Here is a 24,756-nt window from a genome sequence, read left to right on the forward strand (position 1 = left end):
TATCTATAATAAATTTATTGTCTTACAAAAATCATTGTCTAGAAATATGGGGATACAAGAAAAGATGTTTGCAGTCAAGTGCCTGGTGGTCAGCAGCCAGTATGATTCATAAAGGGGATAGGACAAATGAGAGATTCCATACCCACATGACAAAACCTTCATAACCGATGTTAAAGCTTTAAACCCAAAATATGAGTCGTGTTCTCAAGCCCATTGCAGAAGATCATAGATTTATAATTAACACTGATTCATCATCACTGAATATTTGTCATACCACTTTCACTAGAGAGGTACATGATATGAAGCGCAATCAAAAATTAATACATTAAATTGTTATATAGGTAAATAATATAACATTGTCTTAGTACTGTAGTGTCTAAGGCACTTTCTGTAAATGTCAAATTATTTAACTATTACCAAAAGAGAATGCTAAATATTCACTGTAACACTGTTTTAAAGGGAAAAGGGAAAGGAAAGGATTCATATTCACTGGCATGTTAACATTCAGGAAAACAGGTATCCAATGCTGAACCTCTAAACCACTGACAAACTTGGAACAAGCCTTAGATGTAAAAAACCAAAGTTCGTTCCCCTTTAGGGCTCAAAAGTCATGGCCGGAATTCAGGGTCAGCACCAGAAGCTGCAGGGCCTTTCACAAATCTCTGCTCTGGAGTGTAGAGGCTACTTACTCATAAGGAAGAGGAAGCACTAATAGACAACAGTAATAAGTTAATTTTCTACTTGGAAACTCAGCTGCAAAGTTTTAATTGTTCTGGGCATAGCTCAGATCTGACCAAGAAGAGCGCACATGTTTTGATTCAAGGTATTGTACCCAGAGCAGCTGGGCCATCCCTCAGGGGCTGCTGCAAGTTAGCCAAAGTGAAGGCTTCTTTTCCCCATCCCATTCTGGTCCTTTTAGTACTTCCAAAGCCCTTTTCACAGTTTGCTCAATGATATAGTGATCACAATATGAGAATAAAATGAGAGATACAGGTGCAGTTTGGTCTTCACAATGTTCTTAGGGACTTGATATAGCTGAGAAGCCAAGGGCCACATGAACATAAGGAGAAGCTAAGTTAAGTGTCTGTACAACAGAAAGCATGCATAATAACAACCATGGGTCTGCCCCCAAAGTATCTGGGAATGAAGAGTCTGAGGTTTCCTTAAAAAAAAAAAATCTCTTCAGACAGCACTTTATGAAATGGTCTTCCAAAGAATATTTGGAAAATAGATGCATTGAACAGATAATCCTGTTTAATATATATATGTAAATATATATATATATATATATAAAAAGAGCATTTGTACCTATATTTGAAGCAGGGTATATTATGGGGAGGCTAGAGAGCCTTAAGACACAGTTGACCTTTCAGTAAATAACCTTATAATTTGCCCATTTCCTCTGCTGATTAGTGGCCACAAGGCAGACTGGTTGGTCAGGGAAGTCCTTGTTCACCCCACAGTATCGAAGCTGGCTTCTGACCCTTTCTCTCTATTCCACTGGTGCAGGAGGCATCTCATTGACATCACTGGTTTTGCTCTCTGTGTCATCATCTGAGAGTTCAAGGGACGCTCCCTCAATATGTAACTGGCGCCTGCTGGATCGACTGGAAGAGAAAGTGATGGGGCCTCCCCTCCTAGAAGGGGAACAGAAAGAGCCATTAGTCTAGGAATGTTGACAAGCTAAGGCTGGGCCCCCTGGATTTCATGTCTTCAGAGCACTTGAACTTATTATTTGTTGGCTTAGGGTTTCATTCTTTATCTATCCATTCCCAACCTCCACAGAAGCAATTCATAAAAAATTGTTTCCATGAGAGAAATGTTCTTATATTGGGTCCACAACCTGGGACAGAATGACCAAATAAAGTATATAAAGGTATAGCACCAACTAACAAAAAAGTGGCAATAGTCGTGTGTGTGTGTGTGTGTGGGGGGGGGGGGTGGGTGGGTGTGTGTGTGTGTGTGTGTCACAGGTCGGGGGCGAAACAGGTCAAATAGTCTAAAATTTAGGTTATGTACACAAAAAAGACTTTTATTTTCTTTTTGCAAGGCAATGGGGTTAAGTGACTTGCCCAAGGCCACACAGCTAGGTAATTTAAGTGTCTGAGGCCGGATTTGAACTCAGGTACTCCTGACTCCAGGGCCGGTGCTCTATTCACTGTGCCACCTAGCTGCCCCAAGACTCATCTTCTTGAATTCAGTTATTCCTAGCTGTGTGAACCTGGATAAGTCACTTAACCTTGTTTGCCTACATTTCCTCATGTGTAAAATGAACTGGAGAGAAAAATGGCAAAACACTCTCAATATTTTTTCTGAGAAAACCCTATGGTATGAAAAGTTGGACAAGACTGAAATGATTTAATAAAACCATCAATATCATCTCACAGAAGGGGTTGGGGTGGAGTCAAGATGGCAGCATGAAGGAAGCATTTCTTGGGAACATCTTTCCCCAAAACTCCAAAATTCAACAAATTTTGACTAGCCAAAATTTAGAGGGGCAGAACCCACAGACAGACTGAGTGATACATTTTCCCAGTCCAAGATAACTTAGAAGTTTTGTGGGAAAGGTGTGGACTCTGGAACAGCTTGAAGCAGTGGGGAAAGAATTCCATTATACCAGAATGAGTGTGGAGTGAGGGAGCACTGGCTGCAGGTGCAGCGAGAATCTAAAGAAAGCAGCCTGCACCCTCAGAACAAAGCCCACAGATGATAAGGGGGAGTCAGGGAAGATTGTAGAAATTTCTCTGCTGTCCCTTGGATAGGACTCTGCTGTTTGCCTACAATTGGATCCAGGTTGCAGCATGGGCTTCCATACTAAGATAGTCAAGTAGGACCCTTGCTGACAGCTTCAGGGCAGAGGGAAGTGAGGTAGTCATCTATATATCAAAGCACAGTCAAGAGAGCATAAGACCTTGGAGGAATAAAGGTCCCAGTGGGGTGACCCTCCCCCAAAGCCTTGGAAGTGCTGCAAATTAATCTTGGGTTGAGGAAATGAGTAAACATGGGCTCAAATTATGGATGAGCTCAAAAAAGACTTGCAATTAAGGGAGACGGAGGTAAAACTGGAAGGAGAAATGAGAGTGATGCAGAAAAATCATGAAAACCAAATCAACAGCTTTGGTGAAAGAAATACAAAAAAAAAAATGAAGAAAGTAATATGTTAAAAACCAATTTAGGCCTAATGGAAAAAGCAAAACAAAAGGAAAATGAGTAGAAGAATGCCTTAAAAAAGTAGAATTGGCCAGCTGGAAAAGGAGATAAAAAAGCTCTCTGAAGAAAATAACTCCTTCAAATGTAGAATGGAACTAAAGGAAGCTGATGACTTTGCAAGAAATCAGGAAGAAAAAAACCAAAAAATTAGAAAAACATTGGAAAAACAACTGACCTCGAAAACAGATCCAGGAGAAATAATTTAAAAATAATTGGGCTATCTTAAAGCCACAATCAGGAAAAGAGCCTAGACTTCATTTTTCAAGAAATAATACAGCAAAATTGCCCTGAGATCATAGAAGCAGAGGGTAAAATAGAAATCGAGACAATTCACCAATCACCTCCTGAAAGAGATCCCAAAAGAAAAACTTACAGGAATATTATAGCCAAATTCCAAAACTCCCAAATCAAAGAGAGAATTCTAAAAGCCGTCAATTCAACTACTGAGGCTCCATAGTCAGGATTACGCAGCATCTACATTAAGGGCTTGTAGGGATTGGAATATGATATTCCGGAATGAAAAAGATCTTGGTTTACAACCAAGAATCAACTATCCAGCAAAACTGAACATCGTCTTTCAGGGGAAAAGATGGATTTTCAATTAAACAGGAGACTTTCAAACTTTCCTATTGAGATGACCAGAGCTGAACAGAAAGTTTGATCTCCAAGTATAGGACTCTGGCGAACCATAGAGGGGATGGAAGAGAAGGACTAATTATGAGGAACTTGATGACATTGAACTGTTTGTTTTCCTGCATGGGAAGAAGATGCTGATAACTCATTTGAACTTTCTCATTTATAAGAGATGTTAGAAGGAGCATATATATAGACAAGAAATAGGAAGGAGTGGAATAAAATGGTATAATATAGTAAAAAGATGGAGTCAATAGATGATAAAGGAAAGTACTGGGAGGAAGGGAAAGGATATGAAGAAGAAGCTAAGAAATTTCACATTAAGAGTCAAGAAAAAGCTTTTTCAATAGAGTGGAAAGGGGGAAGGCAAGGGGGAATGAGTGAGCTTTTCATTCTCATCAGAAATGGTTCAGAGGGGAAATAACATGTACACTTAATAGGGTGAGGAAATCTATCTTACTTTAGAGAAAAATGAGAAGAAAGGGATGGGATAAGGGGGAATGGGAGGAAGGAAGGGGGGAATAGGTGATAGAGGAGAGGGAAAATTGAGGGAGAGGGTACTCAGATACAACACACTTTTGGATAGGGCCAGGATGAAAGGAGAGAGAGAGAGAGAGAGAGAGAGAGAGAGAGAGAGAGAGAGAGAGAGAGAGAGAGAGAGAATAGAATAAATGAGAGTGGTGAGGAATAGAGTGAAGGTACAGCTAGTAATAGCAACTGTGGGAAAAATATTGAAGCAACTTCTCTGGTGGACTTATGATAAAGAAAGCAATTCACCCCAGAGACAGAACTGTTGGAATTTGAACACAGACTGAAGTAGATTCTTCTCTCTCTCTCTCTCTCTCTCTCTCTCTCTCTCTCTCTCTCTCACTATTCTTGAGGTTTCTCATCTTCTTGGGGAAGGTTATGTTTACTTTTATAATACATTCAATTTTGATCAATGTGTAGCATGGAAACAATGTAAAGACTATGGAAGAATTGTAAAATTCAAAACCTTACAAAAAAATGACAGGTAGAAATTTAAAAAATACAATAACACTGAAATAATAGGGTAATTTTATAAAAAAAAATACCATACAAGGGCTGAGAGATTTTTGAAGTTGAAATAGGGTTGTTCAACTAATAATGATTTGGAACTACCTTCTTTGAGGGCAAAGAAAAAAGGTTAACTGAACATCAAAAAGCTTCAAGTCTCTTACTAACTGTGTAACTTTGGATAAGAATTGTCCTGCCTAAGACACTGGAGCAGCTAGGTGATGCAGTGGAAAAAGCACCAGCCCCAGAGTCAGGAGAACCTGAATTCAAATAATTAATTACCTTGCTATGTGACTTTGGGCAAGTCACAACCCCAATTGCCTTACAAAACAAAACAAAAAAAATTGTCCTGCCTACCCATAATAGCTGTTGCCAATGATCAAATTAGATAATAGGAATTTATAATTATAAAGTGCTATATAAAGTTTATACTTATTAAAATAACAAGGGAGTATCTAATTTTGTAGAAATCTGTTTTATCAAATCCTGCTTATAAAGAGAAGAACAAGCAGGGTGCTTGGAAAGAAATCCTATACAGTGATCAGGCATTTCTAATATATAATCCTACTCCAATCTATGATATATGATCTCAGATATAATAAAATCTCTGGACAATGACGTCAATTTTTCATTTATATCTCTGGTTGATGATATCAAAACAAACAGAGGCAAGTACTTCCTGCCAGTACCCAGAATGAAGAGCAGCAACGCACCAGGAACAACTGTTGCCCCCAGATCCTGCATGTGATAAGGCATCTGAGTGCCATAACTTGGCAGGACAGTGGTCTACCCATTTCACATTTATGAAATTTAACATAAACACTTTTAGATGAATATCTTAAGTCTGATCTTTTTGCAAAGGCTCTAGTTTGTGTTCCCTTTAAATATTTTTAATGTTGAGATATTGCCAGAGCTTTCAGAAGCTTTCATGTGGTACAATGTATGGGATGCGCACTCCCTACACAAGATGGCAGCCCTCAACATTAAGCCTGAGTTTGAGAAGAGCCACCTGACTTTACACTCCTGCTAAAATCCAAAATAATGTACTGACCTCAGTCTGTTTTTCAGAGTGCTGACTTCGCGGCTCAGGCCTTCATTGGCTTCTATGGCATCATCTAGTTCACGCTGGAGTTTGCGCCGTGAGGCATTGGCACGAGTGGCCTCTTCTTCAGCTTCCTCCAGCTGACGTTTGAGCTGCTTCATTCTGGCATTGGCCTTCTCCATCTGATAAAGAAAATTCATCACAAGTGGTTAACTTTAAATCCCTAAGTGGGAGTAGTGAAAAAGTGACCCTCTCTCATATTCAGCCTCATCTTGGACTTGAATTGTCAGCTTGGGGAACATAGGCTAGGAGACTACAGACATGTCTTAAGAGCAACAGATAAAGAGAAGAAAGAAGCAAAGCTTCAAAGTTACTGTTCCTGTTCTACTTATCTCAGGTTGCTATGAGGCACAAATCAGTCAGTGATTGTGAAAGGGCTAGATTGACAATAATTTATAGTGCCAAATTATTATTATTATTGTTATTGTTCTTACTGCCATCAAAGGCCACAGAGAAGGGAGAAGAGAGCTAGAATTTGACCATTTATACCAGGTCATAAGAATCATGGCATTCATTGCTTTGAAGAAATGGAAACTGAAAAGAGATCTGATGCGAGATAAAAAACTGATTTAGTATCTTCTAGTTCAGAATTGCTGAAGAGGATCACCTCACTGGAGCTTTATTTTTTTGGCTTAACATCATTTTCAACACAATCTTATAAGAAAAGCTTGGGTGGGCAGAATATATGAATCCATTGACCAGGTCTAACAACAGTTTGTGCCTTGCTTTTCTTCTGAAATGAAGCGAAGTAAGATTTTTTTTCATCATTAGTTCTCAAGTCAAGATTGGTCACTATATTGATTCATTTTGTTTTCCTTTACATTACTGTGGTTATCACCTTTTTAAATTAAATCCTTTTCTAGTTGCCCTCTTAAGTTTAAGAAAACCTTAGGTTTCTTCTAATTTTTAAGAGTCCTCCCTTCATTATTATTACTGATACTGTGATAATAGCTTAATAAACTGAAGAATTGTGAAGAAATGACACATTGGTTCAAAACAGAACTTCTCATCTTTCCCCCAAACCCTTTCCTTTTCCTAACTTCTCTATTAGTCACTCTGGCTTATAACCTAGGGTTGTCACCCTCAGTGCTTCCTTCTCTGACTTCCCTCTTCCCCCATCCATCCAATCCGTTGCCAAGGCTTGTTTCTGACTTTCCTGACATCTTTTGTATAAACCTCCTGAAACATGATCAATACCCCAGTGTAAGTCCACATGATCCCATGCTGGACTGTTGCAGTAGCCTGTTGGTTTGTTCTTCTTCCTTCACTCAGCTGTCAAATTAACTTTTCTAAAATGTAGGTATGCAATCATTTTCAGTGGCTCCCTATTGCTTCCAGAAACAAGAATAAAAACCTATACTTGACTTAAAGACCTTCATAACTGACTCCTCCTGATCTAATTCTGTCTTCCTAGGTACTTAGCTGTCTTCCATGTACTTGGTGATCTAGTGACATTGACTCCTTGCTGTACCTCCAACATAATATATCTGTATCTTAGTTGTCCCCTATCTCTGCAATGATTTCCCTCCTCATGTCCATCTCTTTGCTTCCTTGCCTTCCATCAAGTTTTGGTTCAAATCTAGACTTGTTTTTTGTTGGAGAAAAAACCCCAGAGACTATCTTAAAGACAAAAATTGAAAATGAGACAATGGGAATTGTGTTCACTTGATGGGTCTTCTCTTTGCAAATCCCTACTTAATATTTAATATTAAATTTATCTACGATTTATAAAATAAATCCAAATGCTTCAAAGGTTCTTAAAAAAAATCCTACTTTAGTAATGGATGCCAGGTAGAGGAAAAAAGAACAGAAGTAAATATTCTAAATGAAGAACTGGGGAATTGTTTTACTGAAAAGTGATACAGTTAAGTATTTTCTCTATAAATGATAGAGCATAAAGTGCTAGTAGTCTATAAAGTATTAATAATAGTGCAATGAAAGAATGGAAAAATCAAGACAGGAGAGAATCTGAGACCTACTTTTATCTGGCTAGATAATATGTTTTTATCCTTGAACATTAGGTGTTAAAATATTTCCGGAGAACAAGGCTGAAGAAATTTCTCAGCCCATTTGATGGGATAATGACTTAAACATTAGATAAAGCCAATGGCAGCACACAAAGCATTTCAGCTATGCCTGAGAGACTTAGAAAGCTCTGAGTGGTGAGTCCCCAGTCAAAAGTTTACTTGTTGTCCTTTCCCTTGTACCTCTTGCAGAGTGCAACAAAGAGGAGCTAAGAAAGGACAAGAGCTTTTTTTTTTTTTTTTTTTTTTTAACAATCCAGAGAGATCGACATCTCAGATTCTGTGGCTTCCTTTGAGGTTCATCTCCTACTGGAGGTGTCTCTTGGTGGTCCCCAACTTGCTCAGCTTTCCAGAGCCAGTTTATGAACATGCCAACTTACATTACAATTTAAGTGCCTTGAAGGAAGGGTTGTTTCTGTCTTTTCTTTGTGTCTCCAGTATTTAATACAATACCTAGCATATAGTATGCTTAATAAATACTTTTATGTCCTTCCTCTGGCTGATCAGAGGGAAAAACAGAGAGATGGATGCTCCTAAGTTCTAATTTCAGAGCCTTTTGAAGCCAGAATCCCTCACAAGATCTATCAGATATTCTGGAAATTCTTAGAAACATAGTAATGAAACCAGACTGAAAAGATATGACTGGGATGAGCAGAAGTCATTTTCAGGAAGGCTCTTGTTAACTTTCTAGAGCAAGGGTGGAACATCTACTATATCTGGTCAAACATTCATGAATTCATCCCTAAAATGCTCCTAGATTTTGAGTCCTGCCTTCAATTGCTGTGGCAGCATCAGATCAAATGACCTGTGGTCCAGATGTTCCCTAACCCTACTGGAAGGGCAATAAAAGAGAGAAAGGTAATGAAGTCTTTCCTGGTGAGTGTGTGAGGGGGAGGAAGTCAGCTCCTAACCCTTTCCCCTAACCTAAAACCTTCTGTTCAAATCCCTGGTGAGCAAAATTCCTCATTATATCTGAAGATTTGAAAAAGTCAACAAAGTAAAGGGAGTTTCCATTAGGCTAAAGGATTGTTAAGAATTTTCTATCAGGACACTCCTTGAAATCATTAAAAAAAAAAAGGGCTCATGAATTTGGAATTATGTCCAAAGGGCAAGAAAAATGTGCATACACTTTGATCCAGCAATACCACTACTGGGTCTATGACCTGAGGAGATTATGAAAAAAGGGTGAAAACATCACTTGTACAAAAATATTCATAGCAGCTCTGTTTGTAGTTTTAAAGAATTGGAAATTGAGTGAATACCCATCAATTGGGAATGGCTGAACAAATTATGGTATATGTATGTTATGGAATACTATTGCTCTATTAGAAACCAGGAGGGATGGGAATTCAGGGAAGCCTGGAAGGATTTGCATGAATTGATGCCGAGCGAGATGAGCAGAACCAGAACATTGTACGCCATAACAGCAACATGGGGTTGATAATCAATCAGCTCATTCTATCAGTGCAAAAATCAGGGACAATTTTGGGCTATCTGTGATGGAGAATACCATCTGTACTCAGAGAAAGAATTGTGGAGTTTGAACAAAAAACAAGACTACTACCTTTAATTAAAAAAAAAACAACTATCTTATATAATTTTGCTATCTCTTATATTTTATTTTTTCCCCTTAAGGCTATGATTTCTCTCTCATCACATACAACTTAGATCAATGTATACCATGGAATCAATGTAAAGACTAACAGGCTGCCTTCTGTGGTGTAGAGGGAGAGAAGTGAGATTAGGGGAAAAATTGTACAATTCAAAATAAATAAATTAAATTAAGAAAGAAAAAAAGGGCTCATGAGTACACCTGTATTAACTGTGATGAAACACTGAGAAGCATGGTTTTTAGTTGCTTTGCCACCTCTTGCTCATTGTTTCAATTAGGATCTTAGATGGTCATTAAGGACCTTGGAGGAAAAATACTTTGTATACCTCAGTTTTATATAAATAAACTTCAATTCTTCATGTGGATTTTCACCAAAAGGAAAACATTTCCACATAGTAGGCCTGAGTGTAACAATTGCATGATTTTTCTTCAAATGGGGAACCGGGGAATTTCCCACACCAACACCGATTACAATCTCTGTAACAAGTGGGCTTTGTTTCCCTATAGCTCAATTTGTGATGAGATTCTCAACTGAGCTGGAATTGGTCCTTGAATTCAAGGGCTCCAGTTTGTCACTGGTCCTGTATTTTCAAAGCTTTCAGTTAGAAGAGAATTCCCAACATTTGCACTCTGCTGACAAGGAGTCACTTTCCATCACCATGGAGGGAATGGCAGCATGAGCTGACATTTATATGCTGCTGTTATACAAAAGAAATGGAGGAGATGCCTGTCATCCCCACCCTCTAGAAGCTTAAAGTAATAATAAAAGAGGTGGTGAGAGAAGAAAGGAAATTATTACACTCCAATTTAGGGGTAGACAATGAATGAATCGTCACCTTTTTATATCTGATAGGGAGGTGACATAAAAAGTGGACAATATCCACGTGAGTGAACCAACATCCTTTTTTTTATGTCAGTGACTTTTTTTTAAAAAGGTTTTTGCAAGGCAATGGGGTTAAGTGGCTTGCCCAAGGTCACACAGCTAGGTAATTATTAAGTGTCTGAGGCTGGATTTGAACTCAGGTACCCCTGACTCCAGGGCCGGTGCTCTAATCCACTGAACCACATAGCCGCCCCTATGTCAGTGACTTTCTTTCTTTCTTTTTTAAATTTACTTTTATTAAAGATATTATTTCAGTTTTACAATTTTCCCTCAATCTTGCTCCCCCCCCCCATGGAAAGCACTCTGTCAGTCTTTACTTTGTTTCCATGATGTACCTTGATCCAAATTGGGTGTGATGAGAGAGAAATCATATCCTTAGAGAAGTCTAAGAGGTAACAAGATCAGACAATAAAATATCTGTTTTTTTCTAAATTAAAGGGAATAGTCCTTGCACTTTGTTCAAACTCCACAGCTCCTTATCTGGATACAACCCCCATGTTGCTGTTAGGGTGTACAGTGTTTTTCTGGTTCTGCTCATCTCACTCAGAATCAGTTCATGCAAATCCCTCCAGGCTTCCCTGAAATCCAGTCCCTCCTGGTTTCTAATAGAACAATAGTGTTCCATGGCATACATATATCACAGTTTGCTAAGCCATTCCCCAACTGAAGGACATTCACTGGATTTCCAATTCTTTGCCACCACAAACAGGGCTGCTATAAATATTTTTGTTCAAGTGATGTTTTTACCCTTTTTCATCATCTCTTCAGGGTATAGACCCAGTAGTGGTATCGCTGGGTCAAAGGGTATGCACATTTTTGTTGCCCTTTGGGCATAGTTCCAAATAGCTCTCCAGAAGGGTTGGATGAGTTCACAGCTCCACCAACAGTGTAATAGTGTCCCAGACTTCCCACAACCCTTCCAACAATGATCATCATCCTTCCTGGTCATATTGGCCAGTCTGAGAGGTGTGAGGTGGTACCTCAGAGAAGCTTTGTCAGTGACTTTCAATATGAATAATGATACATCAATCAAGGGAACAACTTCAAAAACATTCTCTGTCCTAGAATACGTCCTTAACTTACCTGTTCTTTGTACTGATCTGCATGTCGACGTTCATCTTCTACCTGCATGAAAATCTCTTTTAGCTTCTTCTCTGTACGACGAACAAGCTTGTTGGCTGCTGCACGCTCCCTGTGAAAATAACACACATGTCCATGATGAAATTACAGAAGTAGGATTTCTGAGGAAGAGTTTTTTTAATACTCCCTCAACTGAGATCTAGGTCCAGTTATATATAGTTCAGAGAAACCTTTCAATGCATTCCACATGAAGAACATATCAGAAACCATCTATTTAGATAAATCTTTCTTGGTTCTTCCTAATCACCAGAGTTATGCCAAAAAATTAGTAAAAGAACAGCATTTTCATCAAGCACAGCAAACAAAAGGCTAGAGACTTGGGTGTGAATTCTACTAAGATATTTCCTTGGGGCGGCTAGGTGGTGCAGTGGATAGAGCACCCACCTTGGAATTGGGAGTACCTGAGTTCAAATCCATCCTCAGACACTTAATAATTACCTAGCTAGCTGTGTGGTCTTGGGCAAGCCACTTAACCCCACTGCCTTGCAAAAACCTAAAAAAAGATATTTCCTTGCTGAGTGATCCGCACTCACTGGTTAGTCTACCTGTTGTGAGGACCAAAATAAATATTTGCAAAGCTGGCACACAAAAAATTCTAAAAGAAACACTTGTTCCCTTTCCCTTTCTAAATCCCATGATAGTGCATTTTATCCCTAATAAAATTTTAAGTTGCTTGCTTGGGTTAAAAGAAAAAAATCAACCTCACAAATACATATGGAAGGTATGGCTAGAAAGCAGTTTATCTGAAAATTATAGGATCTTTAATGAATTGCTCATGCAACCTTAGAGTACATTAAGAGAAGAAAGTGTCTGAGACTTTGCAGGGAGATTCTTGTACTGTGCCCTAGCTGGACAACATCTGGAGGACTTATAAAACATTCTGGTTACCACATTTTAGGAAGGCCATTTGAAGACCTGGAAATCATCTAGAAGAGGGCAGTCAGAGACTGTAAGATCTTTCTACATCATGCCCAGGGAACCTTTAATGAAGGAGGCAGGGCTGGGGAACCTGGAGATGAGAAGACTTAGAGAAAATATGAGCTAACTTCAAGTATGTGAATTCTGCTGTATGGAAGAGAGGTTAGACTTCCTCTGCTTGGCTCCTGACAGCAGGACTAGAAACAATGGGTAAAGGGTGAAAATAGGCAAATTTAAGTTTAAGGTAAGAAAAGTTTCCTGAATGAGTTATTCTGGAAGGGCCCACTTCCATTGATGTCTAATGTTGTAGGATCTTGTTTTTAAATATGTTTTCACCCTGAAATCCATGATGTCACGGTAATTTTAATTTTCTTTTGTTTTGTGGAATAACACGATATAGTAGAAATAATAAAGACAAAATTTTTATAAATTTTTTATACCATTTTTAAGGCTTATATTGGATTTTCTTCATGATATCTGAGAGATGTAAGCCAGGCTTCAGTACTGTTTAGACTTGATTAAGTCAGTTTACCTCTACAGGCCTCTGTTCCCATATCAGTAAATGGGGGTGAGAGGGTTATTAAGGGAGAAAGCTGACTTCCAACTTTAATCTTTGCAAAAATTTGGGGAGGGGGAAGAAAAATCACATTTTTTTTTTTTTTACATCTAGAGGTTTGTTTTTTAACAATAACATAATAAATACAGGAATCCTGGATTTGAGACTTATGTTCTGCTAGTCATTAAATATATGCACTGGGATAACTCAGTTTTTCCTAATTAAGGTCATTTTCTTGTGATTTTAATTAGACACCTCATGTAATATGAGCAAGTTGCACTAGAAAATCTTTCCAGGTTCCTCTTTCAATCTATATTTGGAGAGAAAATATTTTTGACGATGCCTCAAGGAAAAGAAAGGTATTTTCTAAACTAAAATCTTCCATTCTAGAAAACTGAAGAACATAAATATTTAATATATAAATACACATTTAAGAAATTAGAAGTCTAGATAGGAATAGAAGTTTAATGGATCCAGAAAACCATCCAAAAATCAGTTTGGTTCAAACTGTGACTACTTATTACCAATGAATTGGTTGAAAAAGTGAAGTTACATTTAAACCGGGATTCTTACTTGGCTTCTTGTTCGAGCTGTTCTTCCATCTGCCCAATCTTTGCTTCCAAAGCAGAAATGGTAGCCTTGAATTTGGATTTCACAGACCCTTCCAGCTCCTGCAGCTTGGCCTTCAGCTCTTTGTTCTGTCTCTCAAGCTGCTGACGGGCACTCTCACTTTTCTGGGCAGCGCTGCGCTCTCCAGCCAGCTCGGAATTGAGAGTGTCCACCTGCAGAAGGGGAAGAAGAGCCACTGATGTTACCTCAGGAGAATTCTTTCACCTCATTTTGCTTAGAAAATGAAGCCAAATCTTTAACAGTGATCTTTACCTGCAAAGTGGCTTTACGGAACCGGTCATTGAGGAGCTCCATATTACTCTGCTCTTCTTCCAATTCTTCCTCCAGCTGTGCAATACGAGCCTCAAGACGCCGTTTCTCATCCAGTAAAGAGGATCTGAAAGGCAGAAGGACAAAGAGAGAGTACATCAACAAAGTGATAAAGTAAAACCACTGAAAATGAAGCCAATTGATTCTTTATGATAGAACTCTGTAGGGAGATGTGACTTTAACCCCTTTTTTCCTCTATGACTGAACCAGAAAAATTCATAAAATAACATTATTACAGAAACAAATATGAAAGACTTTAGAAAAATGCAATTTCATACCATAACCCCCGAGGACAATTAACACCACTCAACTCCTGCCAAAGAATCAAAGAACTTAAAAGTTCAGAGTAAGACATGAATAGTTGGATGGAATGTCAGATTTGCTATGATAAAGAGAATTCAATTAAAGTGATGGGGAGGGGAGAAGACAAATCAGTTAAAAGGTCTTTATATGAAAAAAGTGATTCAGGATTTTTAAGCGAATCTAGATTCTAAAGAAGTTTGAAAATTCACAATTTCCAAGTACTTCAAATTACCAAAACCTATGAATTTTGATAGATTAAAAATTAGCTGCAATTTTGAGGTTAATGTATAATGTAGATTTAATATATTTTGATCAAAATCAGCCAACATTTATTGAGTGACCATATGCTAGGCATGATACCCAAATGTGAGAGCATTAGCATATGAATAATAGTTCTGGAATCACAGAATTATTTGGTGGCAAGTGTGAAACCAGTATATTGACTCCTAATCCAGAGATTCTTCTGCAAAAATATATTATCAAATTAAAACTAAAACACAAATCATGGTACTTAGTATACATCAAATGGTTCAATACAGTTACTCTTTCTAAGAATGGCAAATATTTTAACCTGGATTATTGAAACGAATACAGTTGTGTTTCACGGCTATGAATAAAGCTCCTAAACCTTTCCTGTGAGAGGACAAGCATTTGACTCACTTCCCAGAAGCACTGTTGGCAATCTCATCAGCAAGTTCATCTCGCTCTTGTTCAGCATGTCGACGGGCTCTTTCAGAAGAAGCAAGTTCCTGAAAATGGTCAGAGTGAGATAGATCTATTATTTATTTTTGGGGAATAGTTTATTTTTTCCCAAAAACATGTAAAAACAATTTTGAACATTCATTTTAAAAAATTTGGAGTTCCAAATTCTTTTCTTCCTTCCCCTCCCAAATATAGTAAGCAAATTTATGTTATATATGTGCAATTATGCCAAGAAACAAAATAAAAACCCCACAAAAAATAAAGAAAATGAAAACTAGTATGCTTTGTTCTGCATTCAGACTCCAATGTTCTTTCTCTGGAGGTAGACCTTTTTTTTTTTAGGTTTTTGCAAGGCAAACGGGGTTAAGTGGTTTGCCCAAGGCCACACAGCTAGGTAATTATTAAGTGTCTGAGACCGGATTTGAACCCAGGTACTCCTGACTCCAGGGACGGTGCTTTATCCACTGCACCACCTAGCCGCCCCGAGGTAGACATTTTTAATCATAAGTCCTTTTGGAAGTGCTGTGAAGTATTCACAGAAATTCAGTGACCTATGAAAAATCATTCAGTTGATTGTTGTACAATATTGCTGTTACTCTGCATAGTGTTCTCCTAGTTCTGTTCATTCATTTTATTAGTTCATAAGTCTATCCAGGTTTTTCTGAAAGCATCTTGTTCATTAGTTCTTATAGCACAGTAGTATTCTATCATAATCATATACCACAACTTGTTCAGCCATGGGCATCTCAATTTCCAATTCTCTGTCACCACAGTAACAGCTATTATAAATGTTTTTGTACAATAGTTGCCCCACCCCGTTTTTTTCAGATTGAGATATTTCAAGACAGAGTGCTAAAATTTTCTTCAAACAAAAATTTAGCAATTAACAGACTTTGGCCTCCAAAGACTGATGCTTCCATTCCTGTGTACTACAAAACATACCATAGGCAAAACCCCATTGCTGAAAGCTGTCTGAAAATGACAGTTCCAAATAGAATCTTATTAAGTAGACAGAAATGATTATACTATTCAAAGGGAGGGCCAAGCCTATATTATTTAAGAGTAAAAATGTGTAGTTTTTTTCATTTAGATCAAACCTGAAGAAATGAAATGTCCCAAGTCAATATGACAATATAAATACCCGAGTGAATGAATCAGGAAGGGAATGTACAATTAAGGCTCCTACAGCAATTGTGACTTAGTTGTAAGCATCTAACATTGAATCTCTGGATAGTACTATCATTTATTAGCCAGATAATGTTTAACATGTAATGTTTAATCTGTAATAGAAAGATGCTGTTGAAATTATAAATAACCAAATTAGAAAATCCCACTCTGAATAATGGGGTTTCTTTATAGATAATAGAAAAAGAACATTAACGCTCTCAGATTTTATGAGTCAAATTCTGGAGAAAGGTATAGTCTATATTGACAGTGTACTTCAAAGATAAAGATTATTAATTAAATGGAAAAAAGATGCTACTGCTTGGGGGGAAAAAAAACTATTTCTGACCTCTTGCAATTGAAGTATTTCTGCTTCAAGACTTTTTAATTTCTTTTCATTTTCCTTAGACTGAGCAAAGATCTCATCCCGGGATGCACGAGCTTCTTCTAATTCACGCTGGTAGTCTTTCATTTGTGCCTGTTTTTTAAAAAAGAGTATTTTGGGAAGCAATTTGGTGGTTAAAATGAAGAATTTGAGAAAATCCCCAAATACAAAGTAGTAATAAAAGTGCAAAGATTAAAATATTCCTCTCTAGATTACTAAACACTTTTCTATGGTTCACTTTTACCAGAATAATGTTGCTAAAGGCCTAAAAGCCTGGTGATAATAGAATGTGATTTGGATTTGAATGAGAGGGTTGCTGTGCTAAATCACTAGCTTCATTTTCTTTTCTGGAGTCATCTGGGTCCAGTGGCCAGACTGATTGGAGATGGCCCTAGAGACAATTAGGGTTAAGTGATATGCCCAAGGTCACACAGCTAGTAAGTATCATGTGTGAAATCAAATTTTAACTCAGGTTCTTCTCACTCCAGGACTGGAGCTTTATCCACTGTATTGTCTAGCTTCCCCCAAAAACCTGGTGATGAAGAAATGGCATAGCTACCTAAAAGTATGATAGTTTTGTTCCTAGGCTTGTTTGCTGTACCTTCAACTAGGGAATAACCCCATTATGCCTGGATAGCAGGAACTTAAAGCAGGCACAAAATTTATTTTGTATCTAATAAATTTCCTGGTCTCCATTTTTACATGGGCAGTCATGAGGATATTACATGGCATGGACAAAGGTTCTTTCTATAATGAGCTAATAATCACTATTATATATATAGTTAATAATAATAGTCAACTAATATATACTTTTTTTTTGTTTTGTTTTTTAGGTTTTTGCAAGGCAAATGGGGTTAATTGGCTTGCCCAAGGCCACACAGCTAGGTAATTATTAAGTGTCTGAGACCAAATTTGAACCTAGGTACTCCTGACTCCAAGGCCGGTGTTTTATCCACTACGCCACCTAACCGCCCCCTAACATATACTTTTTAAAATTTGCAAAGTCATTTTATGTGTAGTATCTCATTTAATTCTTATAGTTCTGTGAAGTAGTTGTTTTTATTATCTCTATTTTAGAGATAAGGAAACTGAGGCCAAGGATGGTTGAGAGAGTTGCCCAGGACATGAGAGAAGATAAAACCTTTCTAACTCTGATTAGTGGCTCCAACAGCTATGCCAGGCTGCTGCATGCCTGGCAGAATGATGCTTTAAGCAAGTTGAACTATTGGACCAGGTTTCACATACCTGAAGTTTTCGAAGCTGTTTGATCACTTCATCCCTTGCTTTATTTGCAGTCTCTATTTGTGCCTCAAGATCTTTCAGGTCCATTTCCATTTTCTTCTTGGAAGCAATTGCAAGAGCCCTCTGTTTACGCTCATCCTCCAATTCTGCCTCAAGTTCACGCACCTGACATTAGTTTATGCTTGGTTAATATACAAACAAGAAATAGGTTTCTCTCATACTTTATAATGGTTCTCATCAGCTGGGTAGATGGACTGGAAATAGAATTATCAGTATCCCTACATTCAAAATACCCTTGAGAGGGATTTTCTATGGTCTACCTGTTTAATCAGTAGCCTTTTCTTCTCTTCATTCTGTTCATCTCTGGTCTGCAAATCTCTCTCAAACTGGGCCTTCATGGCTTGCATATTGACTTCCAGGCGAAGTTTAGCATCTTCTGTAGCCTGAAGTTCATCCTCTAGCTCCTCCAATTGTGTCTTCATTTCCTCAACTTGTTGTTCCAAGGCCCGTTTGGATTTTTCAAGTTCATGGACCTATGCCATGTGAGGTCAAAGAATAAGAGATTTCAGGTTAGAAGGGACCAGAGAGGTCACTGAGTCAGCAAAAAATTAATTTCAAAACCTGACTCCAATCTACCTTCCTAAGATGATTTCATTTTACTTTCCCCACTGGCTTGTTCTTCCTTACCTTTGCCAGTCCATTTCTAATCTATCATTGCATAGACTGTCCCATGTGCCTGGAGTGGAATCTTCAACCTCACCTGCAGATGCCAACTCCCTTACTGAATCCCTGACTTATTAGTACTCTTTTCTTTCTCAAATTATCTTCTGTCGGTTTACTTATTCTCTCTTGAAGTAATATATATTTTGTTTTGGAATGTCTTTTTACAGTTGAAAATAAGCATAACTAGAGACCCTAAATTTTTTTTTAAGTTTTTGCAAGGCAATGGGGTTAAGTGGCTTGCCCAAGGCTACACAGCTGGGTAATTATTAAGTTTCTGAGACCGGATTTGAACCCAGGTACTCTTGACTCCAGGGTTGGTGCTCTATCCACTGCACCACCTAGCCACCCCTAAATTTGGACATTTCAAATAAAAAATTCCTAATTCAAGAAGAAGCACCTGTGTTTGGATTTGATTTCTCCATAGTTGCTAACTAAACAGATTGGTGAGTATTTCATCTCTGAAACGACTTACTGATGTACTATGCTATGGCTGATTTTTTCTTTTCTTTCTTTATTTGGGAGGCAATTGGTATTAAGCGACTTGTCCAGGGTCACACAGCTACTAGGTATCAAAGATCTGAGGCCACATATAAACTCAGGTCCTCATGACTTCAGGGCCGGTGCTCTATCCACTGCGCCACCTAAAAATTTCCACTGGGGCGGCTTCCACAGCCTAAGACACTTAATAATTACCTAGCTGTGTGGCCTTGGACAAGTCACTTAACCCCGTTTGCCTTGCAAAAAACCCTAAAAAAACAAAAAACCCCAAAAGAACAACAGCGGGGGACGGAGCCAAGATGGCGACATGAAGGGATTGAGTCTTAGGAGCTCTCTGATAAAAACTCATAAACTAAGGACTCTAACTAAACTTTCGAGAGACAGAACCCACAGAGGGACCCAGTGAGGCAGTTCTCCTACTCAAGGTAGCCTGGAAAAGAGCAGAAAGGCTCTGCTCCCCGGGGCTGGAGGGGTGGCCCGCCAGAGCCAAAGAACTTTAGCCTCCTGGAGGCAGCCCCAGGGCGCTGGGGGTCTCAGCTCACAGCAGCAGGGGAGTCGCCTGAGCTGCACCCCGGGGAGCACTGGCACAAAGTGGGGGAACAGCGGGGGACCTCTGCCAGAGCGAGCACATGGAGCCCAGCACTCAGGCACACAGCCGGCAGCTCTGTCCTCTGCCCCTGGAACAGGACTCTGGAGCTCTGACCACATTCAGATCCTGATTGCAGTCTAGGCCCCCCCCACCTCGGCCCCGTGGCAGAGAGGGGCGCTTATGGTCATTCACAGACCAGGAGGGAGGACAGAACCTCACACACTGAGACCCTTGTGGGAGTGTCCCAAAAGTTCAGGAAGCACCCCCAAAAAACAGGCTTAGGCTGGGAAAATGAACAAAGAAACAAGAGGAAGACCACTGAGAAATATTTTGCAAATGAGCCCAAGAAGGATCAAAATACTCAGTCTGAAGCACAAGCTCCTGCATCTAAAGACTCCAAGAAAAACAGAAATTGGGCTCAGGTTATGATAGAGCTCAAAAAAGACTTTGAAAATCAAATGAGGGAGTTGGAAGAAAAACTGGGAAAAGAAAGGAGAGAGATGCAGGAAAAACATGAAAATGAAGTCAGCAGCTTAGTCAAGGAAATCCAACAAAATGCTGAAGAAAATAGCATGCTAAAAACCAGCTTAGGTCAAATGGATAAAACAGTTCAAAAAGTTATTGAGGAGAAGAATGCTTTAAAAAGCAAAATTGGCCAGATGGAAAAAGAGATAAGAAAACTCTCTGAGGAGAGCAAATCCTTCAGACAAAGAATAGAATTCAGGGAGATTGATGAATTTACCAGATTTGGACCCAGGTGCTCCTGGGTCAAGGGCCAATGCTCTGTCTGCCACCCAGCCACCCCTACTATTATTACTATTTTATTTTGGGTCTTTTTTTTTCTTCTTTTTGGTTTTTGCAGGGCAGTGGGGATGGGGTGGCTTGCATGTCACATGGCTGGGTGATTACTGGGTTTATGAGGCTGGATATGGACTCGGGTGCTTGTGGCTCCAGGGCTGGTGCTTCGTCCATTGCACCACCTGGCATACCTACAATTATTACTATTATTTTTTTTATTTTAATTTTTTTTCTCCCCCCTTTACTTTTTTGCCCAAGCAAGTCTATCTATATTCATGGGGGGAGGGGTATTTTGTTTACTTGTAAACAAGTATTTTATTAATGTAAAGAAAAACATTTGTACAAAATGAGAATAAAAAATTAAGGAAAAAAAAGAACAACCGCAGCAACAACAACAAAATTCCAATTGTGCTAGCAAAATTGTGCTAATTGTGCTGGGAAATCACCAAAGAAAGGCAGAAGATTAGACATAAGAGGGATTGGGAAAGGTTTCTATAAGACGAGATTATAGTCAGTCAGGGAAGTCAGCAAAGCAGAGATGAGGAATAAGAGTATTCCAGAAATGGGGACAACTAAAGAAAATGCTCAGTGCTGAGAACTGGGGTGTCGTGTTCCTGGAATAGTCATAAGTCCCATGTCACTAGAATGAATCATATGTGATGAGAAATAAGATCTAAGAAGAATGGGAAGGCAACAGAAGTTTAAGTAAGGATTTGGAATGCCAAACTGATGATTTTATATTTGATCCTGGAGGCAACAGGGAACCACTGGGATTAGATTTGTACTTAGGAAAACCATTTTAGTAGCTAAATAAGAGTTTGGAGAGAAAAGTGAGGTGAGACATGAGGCAGGCTGACCCACTAACAAGCTAATTGCAATAATTCAGGCATGAGGTGATGAGGGCTTTACACTACAGTGGCAGTGGCAGACAGAAAGGGGAATATTTGAAAGATGTGAAGGTGAAATCAAGAGTAATAAATTGGATATGGGGATGGGGGAGAAATTAGTGAGAAGTTGAGGATGATACCCAGGCTGCAAATCTAACTGGGACTATGATGCTGCCCTTTATAATAATAGAGAAGGTAGGAGGGAGCAGGGTTTAGGAGCAAGATAATGAATTTTGTTTTATACACATTGAGTTTGAGAGGTCTACTGGACATCCTGTAGACAACTGTAGATATGTGATAAAAGATCAGCAGAAAGGTTAGGCAAGATAGATAGATTTAAGAATCAGAACAGAGATGGCAATGAAATCCATGAAAGTTGAAGAGATCACCAAGTTAAGTATTATAAGAAGAGAAAGGGGCCAAGGACAGAACCCTTCTGTTTGGTTATGGATACAGCAGAAGAGACTGAGAAGTTGAGAAGAAAGAAAACCAGGAGAGAATGGTCCCAAATATTCCTAAAAAGGTAAAGAGTATCAAGAAGAAAAGGGTGATCAATACTATAAATGGTTGCAAAGAGACTAAGGAGAAAGAGTACTGAGCAAAGGCTCCCTGGATTACAACTAGGAGATCACTGGTAAATTTGAAGAGAGCAATTTTGGTGGAATGGTAAGAATGGGAGATAAATTGTAAGAAGTTAAAAAAAGAGTGAGAAGAAAGTGGAGGGACCTATTTTCAAGAAGAAATATAGGACAATAATAGCATTGGAAAGATCAAGTAGGGGTTTTTCAGGAAGGGGAAACAAGAGCATGTTTGTTAGGTATTAGGGGAAAAGTCAGTAGACAGGCAATCAAAAATGTAAGAGTGGGGACAATAGAAAGGAAAATCCATTCGACATTGGAATGGGATCCCTTGAGCATGTAGAGGTTAACTTTTGTAAAAAGTAAGGATATCTCATTATTGGAGACAGGAATGAAGGAGATAGTGGCAGAAAGCAAATGAGTGATATGAAATGAAGAAGGTAGAAATGAGAATTCATGGCAAATAGCCTCAAATTTTCTTGTAAAATATGAGGCAAAGTTCTCAGCTAGATTAATTCTAATTCATGCTTTGCCATAAATAATCAAGAACTGCCTTATAGAAAGTCTAACAATTTATCACCAATTTCTAGCTTCTTTATATCATAAGTTATTAATCTAATTGAAGTTTATGAAGTCCTTTTCAGATCAGTGTTTCTAAATGCATAAAATATGTAAGATATAAGATAACAAAATGAATCTATAATGAAATAAAGTAAACAATTTTTAAAAAACAAGTTCATGAATCCTTTCCTTTAGGTTTTTTTTTTTGCAAGGCAATGGGGTTAAGTGGCTTGCCCAAGGCCACACAGCTAGGTAATTATTAAATGTCTGAGGTCATATTTGAACTCAGGTACTCCTGACTCCAGGGCCAATGCTCTAACTACTATGCCACCTAGCCGCCCTTAGTTCATGAATTCTTAAGACACAAACTAAATCATTCCTAAATCTCTTTTCTTAACTTTCCCCAATCCTTAAAAATTCATACTCAAAAGACCTTAATATTCATACTATGACTATGTTCTTACTATAGGAAAAAGAGGGGTCTAGCAGTAATATTAACTTAAGCTATGCTACAAAACAGTTACCATTAAAACAATTTGTTATTAGTTAAGAAATAAAGGTTGATCAGTGGAACACATTAGGTACACAACATATGAATGTTAACAAATATAAAAGCTTAATTTTTGAGACAACAAATTATCCCAATTATTAGACTAAAAAGTCATTATTTGACAAAAAAAGCTACTAGGAAAACTAGAAAAAGACACAGAACAAAATCTTTTATCACATTCTGAAATAAACATCAAATGCACATTAAAATACAAAGGATAACAATATAAATGAATTAGAGAAGTTTGGAAGAAATTATTATTCATAACTATGGAAAGAAAATTTCAAAATGAGATAAGGAAGACAGAGAATTAAAGAAGATAAATCAACAACTGTGATTACACAAAATTAGAAAGCTTTTATAAAAAAAATTAATGCACCTAAAATATAAAGAGAAGCAGGTAAATGGGGGGGAAATCTTTGCAGAAAATTCCCGAAAAAGATCTCATTTATAATTTATATAGGAAATGGATTCAAATTTTTAAGACCAAGAACCATTCTCCAACTGATGACATGAGCAGATAGTTTTTCAGAAGAAGTTCAAATTATCAATAACAATATAAAAATACTTCAATCAATAATAATTAGAAAAATGCAAACTGAAACAATTTTGAAGTTGTACTTCATACCCGCTAGATTGGCAAAGTTGACAAAAAAAGAAAGCGACAAATAATGAGGGGGCTATGGGAAAACATTAATGAGCTATGAGTTGGTTCTACCATTCTGAAATGAATATGGAACTATATCCCCAAATGGTTAAACTGTGCAGACCCTTTTTCCTAGTGATACCACTAAAGAAAGAAGAAAAAGACATTTATGTACAAAAGAATTTATTTATAGCAGCTCTTTCTGTAGTGGCAAAGAATCAGAAATGGAGGTGAGGATAACAATTGGAAAATGACTGAATATATATATGTTCTATATACTTGTGAAGGAATCACTACTAAGCTGTAAGAAATGATGAAAAGAATGGTTTTAGAGAAATCTGGGAAGACAGATGAATTGATACGACTGAAGCAAGCATAACTAGGAAAGTAATTTGTAAAATAGCAGCTGCAATACTTTTGGAAAAATTAGAAACTTTTGTCAACCTTATAGATCATGATGAAAACATGCTACACTTAACTTCTGACAGAAAGGTGACAGATTCAGGACTACTGTCTTGAATATCAATATCAATATTTATAACTATGAATGATGAATCCATTACTTCCCTGTCAGAAGATAAGTAGCTTGTTTTATACCTATACTGAGATGGTCAGGCAGATATTTGTTTTGCTTAACTACACATATTTGTAAAGGAGATGGGTGGGAAATTTTTGGTAAGAATTAAAACTACAAAATCTTACTTTGACCTCAATTAGTTCTATATTTATAAACAGGAAGCTTACATTTTTTCCTACATCATCCTTTGAGCTCATTAAGTCTTCCATATCAGTGCGGAGCTGCTTATTCTGCCTCTCAAATTCTTCCTTTGCTTCTAAAGCTTCTTCCAGGGCTCGGGCCAAGGACAAGGCTTTGGTCTCTTTCTCTCTTGCCTCTGCTTCAGCCCGATCTCTCTCTTCTGCATATCGAGCGGAAACATTCTTCTCTTCTGCCAAGAGCTGCACATATCAATACAATGAAAAGGTTAAACCAGAAATGTACTTCCATCTCATGTCAACTATTACATAAGTAACAGACTGACAAATGAAATATGAGATACATTTATTAGATCTCAAATTT

The 24,756-nt window shown here is 38.0% G+C and overlaps 1 protein-coding gene across 3 annotated transcripts in view; it reads right to left on the reverse strand.

The window, feature by feature from the left end:
* The window catches only part of MYH10 (myosin heavy chain 10), a 214,991-nt gene continuing 190,235 nt past the window's right edge, over positions 1 to 24,756 (reverse strand). For all 3 annotated transcript variants that reach the window (XM_074225583.1, XM_074225584.1, XM_074225582.1), the window contains 10 exons: positions 24,423 to 24,635; positions 18,169 to 18,381; positions 17,852 to 18,013; positions 16,571 to 16,699; positions 15,016 to 15,104; positions 13,996 to 14,119; positions 13,687 to 13,895; positions 11,583 to 11,691; positions 5,930 to 6,102; positions 1 to 1,637 (listed from right to left, as the gene is read on the reverse strand). In XM_074225583.1, coding sequence (XP_074081684.1) covers positions 1,493 to 1,637; positions 5,930 to 6,102; positions 11,583 to 11,691; positions 13,687 to 13,895; positions 13,996 to 14,119; positions 15,016 to 15,104; positions 16,571 to 16,699; positions 17,852 to 18,013; positions 18,169 to 18,381; positions 24,423 to 24,635 — 1,566 coding nt within the window. In that variant the 3' untranslated portion in view covers positions 1 to 1,492. The remainder of the gene's footprint in view (positions 1,638 to 5,929; positions 6,103 to 11,582; positions 11,692 to 13,686; positions 13,896 to 13,995; positions 14,120 to 15,015; positions 15,105 to 16,570; positions 16,700 to 17,851; positions 18,014 to 18,168; positions 18,382 to 24,422; positions 24,636 to 24,756) is intronic.

Source organism: Macrotis lagotis, chromosome 2, assembly GCF_037893015.1.
Source record: "Macrotis lagotis isolate mMagLag1 chromosome 2, bilby.v1.9.chrom.fasta, whole genome shotgun sequence".
Taxonomy (NCBI): Eukaryota; Metazoa; Chordata; class Mammalia; order Peramelemorphia; family Peramelidae; genus Macrotis; species Macrotis lagotis.